This window comes from Giraffa tippelskirchi, chromosome 9 (genome assembly GCF_054371585.1).
Source record: "Giraffa tippelskirchi isolate mGirTip1 chromosome 9, T2T-mGirTip1v1.2.pri, whole genome shotgun sequence".
Lineage (NCBI taxonomy): Eukaryota > Metazoa > Chordata > Mammalia > Artiodactyla > Giraffidae > Giraffa > Giraffa tippelskirchi.
The window spans coordinates 106143279-106156010 of NC_137283.1; the positions used below are offsets into that span (position 1 = coordinate 106143279).

At 36.5% G+C, this 12732-nt stretch overlaps 1 protein-coding gene and 1 long non-coding RNA gene across 3 annotated transcripts in view; one reads left to right on the top strand and one right to left on the bottom strand.

The window, feature by feature from the left end:
• The window catches only part of REV3L (REV3 like, DNA directed polymerase zeta catalytic subunit), a 176311-nt gene extending 164883 nt beyond the window's left edge, over positions 1-11428 (top strand). For both annotated transcript variants that reach the window (XM_081530576.1, XM_081530577.1), the window contains exons 28-32: positions 1419-1556; positions 3460-3650; positions 4308-4554; positions 6211-6420; positions 10303-11428. In XM_081530576.1, the coding sequence (XP_081386702.1) occupies positions 1419-1556; positions 3460-3650; positions 4308-4554; positions 6211-6420; positions 10303-10443 (927 nt within the window). In that variant the 3' untranslated portion in view covers positions 10444-11428. The remainder of the gene's footprint in view (positions 1-1418; positions 1557-3459; positions 3651-4307; positions 4555-6210; positions 6421-10302) is intronic.
• Positions 721-5554, bottom strand: LOC145521724 (uncharacterized). Its single transcript, XR_014065630.1, has 2 exons — positions 2730-5554; positions 721-2111 (listed from the first exon to the last, which is right to left on the bottom strand). It is a non-coding gene; the product is annotated as an uncharacterized LOC145521724 (long non-coding RNA).
• Positions 11429-12732: the final 1304 nt, after the last annotated feature.

The window sequence follows — 12732 nt, forward strand, 5'->3', positions numbered from 1 at the left end:
TGGCGTTATGGCACGTCGGGTCTTCCTGAAGCAGGGGTGGAACCAATGTCTGCTGCATTGCAAGGTGGATTCTTAACCACTGGACCACGGAGGAAGCCCAGCATGTTCCCATGTGACCTGGAAAATCCCTGTGTACTCTGGTTATTGGGTGGAATGGTCTACAGTAACACTTAGGTTAATTAATAGTGTTGTTGAAGCCAACAGTAACAATTTTGCTGACTTTGTCAGTTTCTAGGAGAGAGGGCCAAAGTATCAAATACAATCACAGATTTGCCTATTTCTTGCTTTTAGTTCTGCCAGTTTATATTTCATGCATTTTGAAGTTTTCTTATTAGCTATATATACATTTATGGTTATTTATCTCCTTGATGAACTGATATTTTTATCTTTGATAATATCCCTTGTCTGGAAATCTACTTTTTCTGATATTATATATCCAGTCCAGCTTTGTTTTGATTAGTATTAACAAGTGTATCTTTTTTTTCCTAACCTTCCTATTCTTTTTTATTTAACGCAGCTTTCTAGTAGAAAGCATATGTTGCATCTCTTTGATGGGATCTAATCTGATCATTCCTGCCTTTTACAAGTTACAGTTTCTTTTCACATTTTCTAACACCATTTTTACACTTTCTACACCACTTACATTTAATGTGATTACAGGTACAGCTTGGGGCAGAAGAAAGGACCAATTTGGTAATATAAAAAAGGGGTGGAGACACACACACATTCATCCAGGAATTCCACTTCAGGGAATTTATCCTTCGGATTAATCCATGCAAGGTTGTTTACCGGGAACACTATTTGTAATTCCAAAAGATTGAAAACATCCTAAATGATGCAGAGTAGGTAACTGGTTACAAAATTTATTACACCCTCATAAAATGGACTGTTGTGTAGCTACAAAATAAAATGAACTTTTTGTTCAGAATGGAATTCTCTCCAAGATAATTACCAAATGAAGCAAGCAAAGTGCAGAGTGAGGTGGACGGTAAGCTACCCTATGTGTGTCAGTACCTGTACTGAGAATATCTCTGGAAGAACATACGGGAAATCAGTAACAGAGGATGCCTCTGTGGAGGGGATGGTAGACTCTTTATTGTATATTCTCGTGTAACTTTTTAATTTGTACCATATGTAGGTGTTACTGAAATTTTTTAATTGTTTAAAGAGATATGATTGACTCTGAAAGAGCAGTGTCAGCTGAGAAAGGAGCAAAATTGGTAGTGCAAGGCAAGACAACTCATTTTGTGTGCTTTGTCCTCCAAGTGTTGTTCATGAATTTGTTGGGCCCTACGCCGTATTTAGAATTTTCTTAAAATTGACATCTGGTTAAAGAGAGAAAAAGGCATATAAAAATAAGATGTTTGTGGTTGGGGGAAAAGTGGTTATTGAGAGACATTTTATTAATTTCATCACAGGTATATTTGCCCTGTGTCTTACAAACAAAAAAGAGGTATGTGGGTTACATGTATGAAACACTGGATCAAAAGGACCCAGTATTTGATGCAAAAGGAATAGAAACAGTGAGAAGAGATTCCTGCCCTGCTGTTTCTAAGGTAAGTTTTATCTATCTTGTTTTCATCATTTAGAAGTAAGTGGCAAAGAAAGTGGTAAACATCCTTAAGCAAATATCTAGGTGGAAGAACTAACTGTATAGACTATATGCTATGTGTAACTAAAAGAGAAACTGTATGATTTTTTGAGTTTCGTTTCTAATGAAGGCAGCTTGTTTAAGTCCTTAGTTTCCGACCTCTCCCACACCTTACCTTTTACACAGTTGCTAAAAAGCAACACTTGATAAAAATTTCCTGCCTAATCATCTAGAGATGATATGATATTTTATCATACGGCAACACCCAAAAGCTGTGAAGCAGGATAAAGAAGAGAAAGTGAACAGAGAAATTAAGTAAAATAATCCATCTTAGATTAACTGAAATTCTGTTTACTTGGGTTACCAAATACAAGTTAAGGAGATTTCTGAACACTGGTACTATAAATTACCTAAATTTCTTAACCACAGTAATTTTAGTCATGGTATTTTTTATTTCTTTTTTTCTTTATTCAGGCCCATATTTGTTCTGTAACTAGCCAAAAATAATTACTGTCAATCTCTTATGCTTTTAATGCTGTCATAAAACTCAGTGTGTATAGAGTAGGAAATGGCAACCCACTCTAGTATTCTTGCCTGGAAAACTCCATGGACAGAGGAGCCTGGTGGGCTACAGTCCATGGTGTCACATGAGTCATACATGACTAAGTGACTTTCACTTTCAAAAGAGAGAATGAGAAAGGAAAGAAAAAATCATCATCTAACAGCCACAGATTTGGTTCTGAAGGACAACTGTTATTTGATACTGTTTTGATTTTTGGAGATCATATTTTTTAGTATTCATGTATAGGTTTTTTCCTCTCCTTTAGTATTAGAGGACAAAGTTGAAAGAGTATTCCGTAAATTTATGACAATCAAAGTGCATACCAAATATTTGATATTTGATCCCACAGGGATTGACTTATTAGTACTTGCCCGCCTTGTGAAAAGTGCATGATGCACCAGGTCCCTTGGAGGCACATTCAGGCTCATAGAAAAGAGTAGCCTTTCAGGGTCAGAAACTGCGGTTTCATGGTAGAGAAGTTTTATAACGGACATCAAAAATAAACAGTGTGTAGAGTGCTATTCCATTTATACCATATGAGAGCATTAAAAGCATAAGAGATTGACAGCAATCAACCTATATGTCATATATGTAACATTATGTAAATTTGAGATATATTTCATACTAGTTTCTGAAAAGATACTATCCAGTGCATTCTTTCTCTGAGGGAAGAATGGTACCTTAGCTAAGTTAGCAAACTTCTTGTGTAAAATACGTATGGATTCCAGTACTCAAAATAAGATACAGAGCTTTCACCTGGAACTAATTTAAATTCTTTCCACTGTATGTCAGTCATTTTCCAATAGAAATACTGCAGCACAGAAAATTCTGTCACAGTTTCTATTTACTGACATTATAAAAAGGCAAAAGACTGGCTTTTCTTTCACTGCTTGGTGGTGTTTAAACTTCTTTCTGTCCACCTGAATCCAACCCTTTCTATAACAGAGTAAATAAAAAATAATACATGAAAATCATGTCTGGCTTTCTGTCCCTAGAGTGCTCTTGGCTATATAAGACAACTTAAATGTTTCATGTTGCTCATCACACACAGCAAACATTTCATCTGAATGTCATTCCAGTATGATTTTCCTCAAACTACATAATTCTATTTTTAGAAATAGCAAGCTAAATCTCCAAATAATTTCCAGTTTCAATAATTTTTTTATTATCCATTCATTGTAAATAGCAGATTGTTTAGGTAGATCAGGAAGTTTTCTGATAGTTACGTAAGTGAAAGTGTAACAGCAGTGATGAAATATATTAGAGGATATTTTACCCTTAGAAGTATATCCATTTTCTTTTTAAGATACTTGAGCGTTCTCTGAAGCTGCTATTTGAAACAAGAGATATAAGTTTAATTAAACAGTATGTTCAGCGACAATGTATGAAGCTTCTGGAAGGAAAAGCCAGCATACAAGATTTTATCTTTGCCAAGGAATACAGAGGAAGTGCCTCTTATAAACCCGGTGCCTGTGTGCCAGCCCTGGAACTTACAAGGTAATGATGCGCACAGCAGCACAGCCCTCCGTACCTAGTTAGTGTGGTCCTGGGATTCTAAACGGTTTGGAGTAGATGAAAAGACACCTAGTCCACAGGCACAGATACACAGTTGTCTGTTCTGCCCACATGAAGCCTTATTAACATGAGTGGGTATGGGTGACGCCCAAATGCTGCAAGCTCTGAAGTGGAAAAAAACAGCTCCTCTTCTGGCCTTTCCTGCAAAAACTAGATTCAGTGAAATTGTAATCGGTTACAGAGCTGGTAAGTGATTGTTTTTCCTATATCAGAATCATAGGTAGTCCTTAATCTTGATCTACCACAGCAGTAAGGAGGTGTCATTCTAGAAGGAGATCAGCTGATCAGCTAAATTTTCTCTTATCTTTTAGATTTATGATAATTAATTTAAGCTGGTTGGTATCTGCCAACTCATACTGTTCTCCAGGTAACAGTAATTTACGGGGTAAGTTTTAAACTCTTAGAGCATATCCACTTGTTGCTAAGTGAAGTGTATATGGTTGTCAGAGTTAAAACTACCTTGAGGGTTCCCCTTGTCAATTTCTCATGGCTTCATTATTGTTTAATTCTTATTTCATTTTCTGGAGAGGTGCCTTCCATGACAGTCTTTGAGTGACTATTTTATTTGGATTTAAATAGGAAAATGCTTACTTATGATCGGCGCTCTGAGCCTCGAGTTGGGGAGCGAGTACCGTACGTCATCATTTATGGGGCTCCTGGGGTACCGCTTATCCAACTAGTAAGGCGCCCAGCAGAAGTTCTCCAGGACCCAACTCTGAGACTGAATGCCACTTACTATATCACCAAGCAAATCCTTCCACCCCTGGCAAGAATACTCTCTCTTATTGGTATTGATGTCTTCAGCTGGTATCATGAATTACCAAGGGTAAGCCTACTAAACAGTACCTGTGCTATGACTCCATAGAGAATTCACTTAACATTTTCAGTAGAACTAAAGATTTTATTTACATGCTATCAGAGCAGAGCAAATGCTTTATTCTCCTAAACCAACAAAGGTGCTATACTTTTCTGGTTTCATCTTTTACAAACACCTTCCCAGCTTCTGTCAGATTAGCCAAATAATAGAAGATTAAAATAAATCCCACAACTACTTAAGTGGTAAACACTTAACTATAAAATATCACAAACAGCAAATAAAAATGAAAGAGAGCAGAAATTCCTTCAAAATGGGTATTTAAGAAATATATAAGCTCTAGTAGCTAGACATAGTTCTGTAGAAACCAGAGTAAAGAAATAGTATTAAAGTATCACTTTACTAATAAAACATGCAGTGTGGAATCTTACCAAAGGGAGTTTTGCCTGAACTCCTTTTTTCTTAGTTTATCCCCATCCAAACCCTGAAGGAGCAATTTGTGGTTCTGTAACGATCAGGGATACATCACTCTAGGAAAGTAGCGGTTGTTATCTGATGCTTACAATTAGGTCTGCCCAGTCATTTGCTCAGACTATGAAAGGCTGAGAGTATTCAGGAAAATTGATATAAGTTAATACTTAAATTGTTTTTACTTTCTCAGTACGCACTTAGGGCCTCAAGGAAAAGAATCAGCTGGGAAACTGAGGGTGAAGCTGTGCTTCAGACTGTCTGTGCTGGCCAGCATCTGTAACGCTGGGCCCTGGCTCTGCACTACAAAGCTATTAGTGTTTTTCATTACATCAGCAGCAGGAGTGTTCAACCAGTGGCATTTATAAAAGGCTAACCTAATACCTTTGGTGCAGAGTGATTTGTACGACACCAGGGGAATACACCAAGGGAATGATAGTAAGAGGATAATGTTATTTCAGTGTGAAAAGAGTATCAGAAGACAGATCTCTGAAACCAGTATCAACTTTAAAGAAGGAAGCTTAGGTGACATGTATCTAATTTCATTTGAAATGCCCCAGGTTTACTTTTGCTTGAATTTTGCACCTTAATGCCTAACAGGTTACTTTTTTACCTTGCTTCCATGGCCAAAACTGCAGTCTTAAACAGTATCCACTCTCAACCTGATTTCCTTTATCCTCCCTGATCTCCTTTGCCCCCTATAATTTCATACATCTACATATTGCAACCAAAAAAACCAAGTGACAAGAAACTTTTTTTTTAATTGAGGTATAATTGACATACAATCTGATATTAGTTTCAAGTATACAATATAGTGATTTGACAATGAGATGATCACCATGATAAAATCTAGTTATCTGTTACCATTTAAAGTTACTGCAATATTATTGACTGTATTTCCTAATCTATATAAAATATCCTGATGACTTATTTACAACTGGAAGTTTGTACCTTTCTGAGACCATTGCCCCCCCCAAAAAAAGGAAAACAAAACAATGTATCTGATGATATTAAGCTATAAAGGAAGGACTGTGTTCTTTTCTAAAGCCCCATTATCTAGAACAGTGCCTGATACATAGTAGCTATTCAGTATTTGTTGAACACAGGAAATAATGCCTTAGTGATCCTGTAATTAGCATGAGAAGAGCCACTCTGCTACAAAGCTGGCTTAGACTTATTTCTGAACTGATGTTTATATAGATCCAGAAGGCCACCAGCTCCTCTCGAAGTGAACTTGAAGGGCGGAAAGGCACTATTGCACAATATTTTACTACCTTACACTGTCCTGTGTGTGATGACCTGACTCAGCACGGCATCTGCAGTAAATGTCGCAGCCAGCCTCAGCATGTTGCAGTCATCCTCAACCAAGAAATTCGAGAGTTGGAACGTCAGCAAGAGCGACTTGTAAAGGTACAGCCTTGTTCAGTAGACCCAGAATCCCAAGCAGTCTGAGTCTTCAGGGAAATGTAGTCAACTCCTGAGGGAGGTGTAGTGTGAGATGTGAAAGTGGAGTAAGGATTCTAAGTTAATCAACTTCTAAAATCCTAAAAATAGTATAATTGAACTACTAAAAACTAACTGTGTTTATTAGAACCATAAAACTATACTGTCCAGCCATCCAGTTTCTTTTATAGCAGTATTTCTAAAACAGAAAGTACTAATTGCTATGTCTCCCATATCTACTTAACCATTCTCATAGAAATCTGGTTTTCTTAGAGAATTGCTAGTCAACTTGGAAGGTTTGCAGTTCTTACTGACTGGTTATATCTCCTTATACCATCATGTTTCAAGTAACATTTTTAGCTTTCAGGCAAGAATAACAATCTTGTGGTGGAGTTTGTTTTGTCTTTAGATGAGCAACATATAAGGTTATTGAAATGTTTTAAAACCAACCAGATGGTTGAGAGCCAGTGTGATTTAGTGGAAAATGACTCCAGCTGATAGTAAGGACATCAGGTTTTCAGTCTGGACTCCCTAGTGTTGGCCATGTCCCTGGCCCCAGATTTCTCAGAACACAGATTGATGCTCTTTCGTAGGTCCCTACTAGCTCTTCTGTTGTGAACTCGCCTATACAATCGCTCCTAGCAGCTCATCTGCTCTAAAGTAATCCAGTCACTAGTATGTAAAGGCCAGGCTCTGCACCACAGCCTTACAAGGAAAAGAGACTTTTGAACCAAGTCAGAGTATCCACAGCCTCCTAGGAGGACACTCCTAGCTACCACGCAGGGCAGCAGGACAGAAGCCGTCTCTAGGGAGACTAGGCTGTTCAGAATTTGTATGGTTATAGGATAGTTAAGGACTGTTACAGACTGTTTCCTCTGTACCATCCTAGCCGCTGTTGTGCATTGGCAGAAAACTCTTTTAAGTTATATAGTGTATATAGCTAGTCATTCAGAATGCAGTAAATGAATTTCATTAAGGATGATAGCATCTGAAAGGTATGATTTTATTGATGCAACCATAGAAACCTAGCTTATTGAAATGATAAATTGACTTTTCCCTCTCCCCATCCATCTACTAATTAGTTCTTAAATAAATAAGAACTTTTCTGCTTCCCTTCTGTTATCATCCTATAGTCCAACCACCATTATTTCTCCCTAAACTCCTGCAGCAGCCTCACCCTGATCCCCCTGCCATCCTGTACAGTCTCAGCACTGTGGCTCAAGCAACCTCACCAGAGAGCAAGTGAGGACAGAGGCCCTGCCCTTCTCTAACTGCTGAGTCAGTTGTACCTAGCCTAGAGTCCAGCTCTTGGTGGTGATCATACATATGTATTAAATGAAGAAACAGCTTCTTGCTGAATGCACAGTTAAAGCAGCAGTAAGTCACTGGAAGTGATTACCAACCGATTTTCAGCCCATTTGTCCCAGTTTTTGTACCACTACAAAGTAGTGATTATAGTTAGTACAACCACTAGTCACTGGGTGTCCCTAACTTCTGTTTTGTAGGTTCCTACCCTAATGGCAGCAACTTGCCCTCCCAGAAAATTCCCTAGTTGGCTTCTAGTAAAAGGTGCAGACATGGGCAGGGCCTCCAGAGCTCCCGAAGTCAGAGAGGCAGCTCCCCAGACCTGTCTTCTGCCCCCAGCAACATACACTGTGCTAGTTAGTGCCATCAGTTTAACCAGAACCCTCCTTCAATATTAGGTCTTATTTCTTATAAAAATGCAGTTTTAAAAGTAACACTATTCATAAATAAGGGGTGGTTCATCATCTTTAAAGAGATAAAAACTTTAGGATTGCTTTTTTCCTAAGAGAATTAAAATGTGTGTCTCCTGTACATAAATAACCTGTAGGAATTCTCACAAAGCAGAAATTACAGGAGATAAAATGAGAAACTGTCAGAAACATTAGTAATAGTAAACAGCTCTTATACCAAGACAAGTGATCAGAAATAAGTACAATTACTAAAGATCTAAACAACATTATAAAGTAAACCTTTTGATTATATATCAAACTCTCTGACCCAATATTAGAGAATATAATATATCTTTTCAAGTTATGGAAAACATTTATATGAAATGTTAAATAATTGACCATATCTTAGACTACAAAGAAAACCTTAATAAATTTCAGAAAGTAGAAATATTACAAACGTTTTATCAATACAATTCTATAAAGCTAGTAAACTCAGAAAACAAAATTATCCTTCTATTTGGAAATTTTAACACTCCTTATTAAACAAACAGTACATACAAGATTCTAGACAGCCATGGCAGATCTCAGAGAAAAATTCATCACCTTAAACATTTAATTATAAACATAAAAAACAAAATTAAGCATCTGACTGAAAATTTTTTAAAAATCTAGAAAGTAAGCCAAGGGATAACAAAAGAAAAGAATAAATATTAAAGCAGTTTTTTTTAGTTTGTTTTTTTAAGCATCTACTAAAAAATACGCTTCTAGGTTGCAGTGTTTAAAGTTTTAAACATAACCTGTTCAGGGTTTAAATCACCAGTAAAGGATCTTGAAACTAAACATTAAGTTTAGCGGGACAAGTAATTCCATCCTGGTTTATTTATCAGACAGGCACAGAGTGCATAAATATTTATCAGTTTGTTCTGGCACCTGGATGTAGCTGCAGGACATGGAGCTGTAATACAGACATTCTATATTTAGGAGTAGCTTTAAGTCTCTTGGCAGAGATCTAATTGGTGAAAGTCTTCAGAATAGAACAGCACATTTAGTCTCCAGAAAGCGCACTGAAGCTTGGGCCTCTGAGCAGTTTGCTTGTGGCAGTATCATAATACCGCGTAGAGGAACCAGGGTGCTGAGAAAAATGGGCCCTGCAATCGACTGAAAAATATTGGGGCAGAGAATGAGTTTTTTTTTTCCCCTGTGAGCCCTCTAAAACAGAAGCTCTTAGATACAGACCAGGGAATTAACTAGAGCAGATCTGATTTCTCTCTTAAAAGGTAATTAGTGTAACAGCTGCTAATTGCTATCCCTTTTTTAAATCACTTGGATAAACTGTTCACATTAAAAATCAGCCTGTATTTTCTTAACCCTTGGGGCCCTCACTAGTATCCTTTAAAGTTTTTTTCTTTTAAGTTTTTCATGTTTTACCACTTTTCAACTGTGTGTGACTTGAGACCGTACATATTAAAATCTGATCACTGAGTAAGATATTATAATGCTTTTCTTTAAAAACTGCCTTATGATGTAATATTTTCCTTTAGATCCGTTCTCATTATACATCAGCATCATCTGGGTGCCCTAAGATGTACAGATTCTTAAGCTTTCACACCCAAAGATCCTGATTCAATTGGGCTGGGATCAGGCTCAGACATTAGTCTATTTTTAAGCTCATGTACAGCCAGGGTTGAAACTATTGGTCTATCCAGCTACTTTCAAAATCTTTTTTTTCCCCCCATACTAGCATTTTCTCTTCTGAAATAAGAAAGTGGATAACTTTTTTGATTAGCATATAAAACGTTAGAGTAACTTGAAAAAACAGTGTACATGGCTAATTTAAGACCCAGTCTTTGAATGGTAATTGGGTAGCCTATTTTGTGGATCTTAATACAATAGGATTCTATCATAAATGAAAGTTGATTCTGGGATGAAATGAATCCTTTAGGGAATTTCATGCTCTACGGTTTGTGAAATAATATTCTTTAGAAACATCTCAACTTAGGGTTGGCTATGCTTCAAAAAGATGAAAACTAATGAAACTTTTCTGTAATATGTGCCAGTAATTTGTGGTGAGTCACGAAGGATTATAAAAGTCTGCTGTTTACACATACAGATAGAAACCTTCCTATCGTTTGATGTGCTCCTCTTGTACTTTCAGATATGCAAGAACTGTACAGGCTGCTTTGATCGACATATCCCATGTGTTTCTCTGAACTGCCCAGTACTTTACAAACTCTCCCGAGTAAATAGAGAATTATCCAAGGCACCGTATCTCCGGCAATTACTAGACCAGTTTTAAATTGTCAATATCACAGAATTCCAGGTGCTATTTTTCAGTGTTTACCACTAAACTGTTGTGCATGGTGCTTTTTCAACTTTCATCGAGTCAAGTATGTTCATTGTCTGTCTATTATCTGAAGACTAAGAAGACTTTTATGATAACTGAATTAAAAATCGTATCTGTTGATCTCTGAATAGCTCACTTCTTACAATGTACAAATTCCTCATCCTTTCACCTTTTTAACATTGTTTTATAATGCAGGTGTTGAATTTGCTCCAGTATGTGTAACATCTTGTAAATCCATTTGAGTAGATCGTATTTACTTCCCTGTGGAAGGAGCACTGAAAACCTCTTTAAAAAAAGACATTCGTGTTTTCCTTGAACTGTCTGTATCAAGACCTGTTACTTAGAGATACTCATTCACTTTATAATTTTGACTGCGAAATATTTTGTAAATACACTTTTTTACTTTTCAAACAACTGAGTAAAATAATGTGCAATGAATTTTATACAAATGATTTTCAAGTTGTTTGGTATATTTCCTCTAGGTTTTGCTTGACTCAAAGTAGAGTTGTTATTTTGATCAAACTGTGCAAACAATAGTACCATGTGTAGCATTTTGAAACATTATTTTCTAAAACCGCTGTCTTGCTTTAGCTATTAATGGGGCATTGTGAGGAACTGTGCAAAGACATTTTTGTTACAAACCTGTGGGCCTGTTGCAATACTTTAAAAATAAAAAATTTTATTCCATTTTTGCTTGTTTTGTATAGACATTTCTATTGCTTCTAAATATGCTTAAAATATTTTCTTTCCTTATGTACTGTACAGTTAATCTTATTTGCCATCATCTTGAACACAAAATGTGTATTTAGAATATTTGTATAACTGTATATAAAAAAAGAATTATGTGGTCAGTGCATTGTTTTCTAAACTGGAAATCATTTTGTTTTAAAAGTTAATAATGGAAACCATATTAAAATTGAATAAAATATGAAATACAGCAGTGTGGTTTTATCTTGCTATAAGTAGAATAGTCTTCATCTGTTCTATAAGCCTACATTAGTTACACCCTCCCTACCCCACCCCTTCTGAATTTTAATAAGGTAAATTTAACTCATATCCTAATTGATGCCGTAATTCCCTTACCCAAACTTTCAGATTTTTTTTTTTAAATGGGAGCAAAAGTAGTCTAGGAAATGTTTAGCTTTCATCCTTTCAGAGTTTTACAAATCTACATTTTAGTACATCTCCCATGTTCATTTAGATATAATACCCAGAGGGAAAGCAAAAATTATATTAGTACTTCTTAAAAAATTATTTTCAACAGAAAAAAAATTAATTTTAACATAGAAAGCTCATCTGGTTATGCACTGGAAATAGGTCTTCTATTTACATGATCTTTCTCATCAGAATAGCTAGATACAATATTCTCAACAGAATAATCATTCTTAACCTCTTCATAATTGGACACAGCCAAACTAACAAGTGGTTATTCAGCACCTAGTGCTCAAAACTAGTTTTAGGCACTTAGTATAGCTCTGGTTCCCTTTTCTGCAGGGAATTGCCTCCCTTTTCACTCTGCCCTCAGAGTCTGTAGCCTGACCGCCTTTTAATGAGCTGCATTTGCTGTTTCAGTAACTCTCACCAGTGAGTGTGTTGAAACATGATCCAATTTTACCAAAAAACATTTTGTAAGAAGCTTCCAGTATACTTTCATAATTATTTCTCCTCCCTTTTAGAATAGCTATTAATAAAGTTTTCTCTTTCACCCAGATTGAAAAAAATACTTTCATCTTCTGAGTTATGCTTAAATAATCAACATTCCCTTAAGTTAAAACTCTTTTCTCATTCTGTTCTCTTCCCACCAACGTGTTTCCCTAGAGGTAAAGCAGTAACAAAAGCTACTTACAACGCTAAGCTCCCCTCTTTGTTCCCACAGACAGAGGTCCCAGTCAACAGGAAACAGGCAGATGCTGACATGTAATGTTCAATTTTACATGAACTTCAGTTTTTAATAGTGTCTGTGAAGAAGGCCAAAATATTGGAGGAAAACAGATTAAACTGTGAACAGAGGAGCAGTCAGAAAGAACTCTTAAGAGGAGGTAGTTCTGTGAGGGCTGGATCAAGTTTGCAGACTGTTCAACCTTGCTGATTGTCACAGGACATGTCCTCACTGGTCTCAGGAGAAGCACATGCCCTGTCATCAAGAATGCTGCCCTCCCAGAGCTGTACTTTATACTAGTAGAGTCTTGTTGCTATAGATCTGTCCATCTGTTCCCCAGTGTTTTATTTTCTTAATCAATA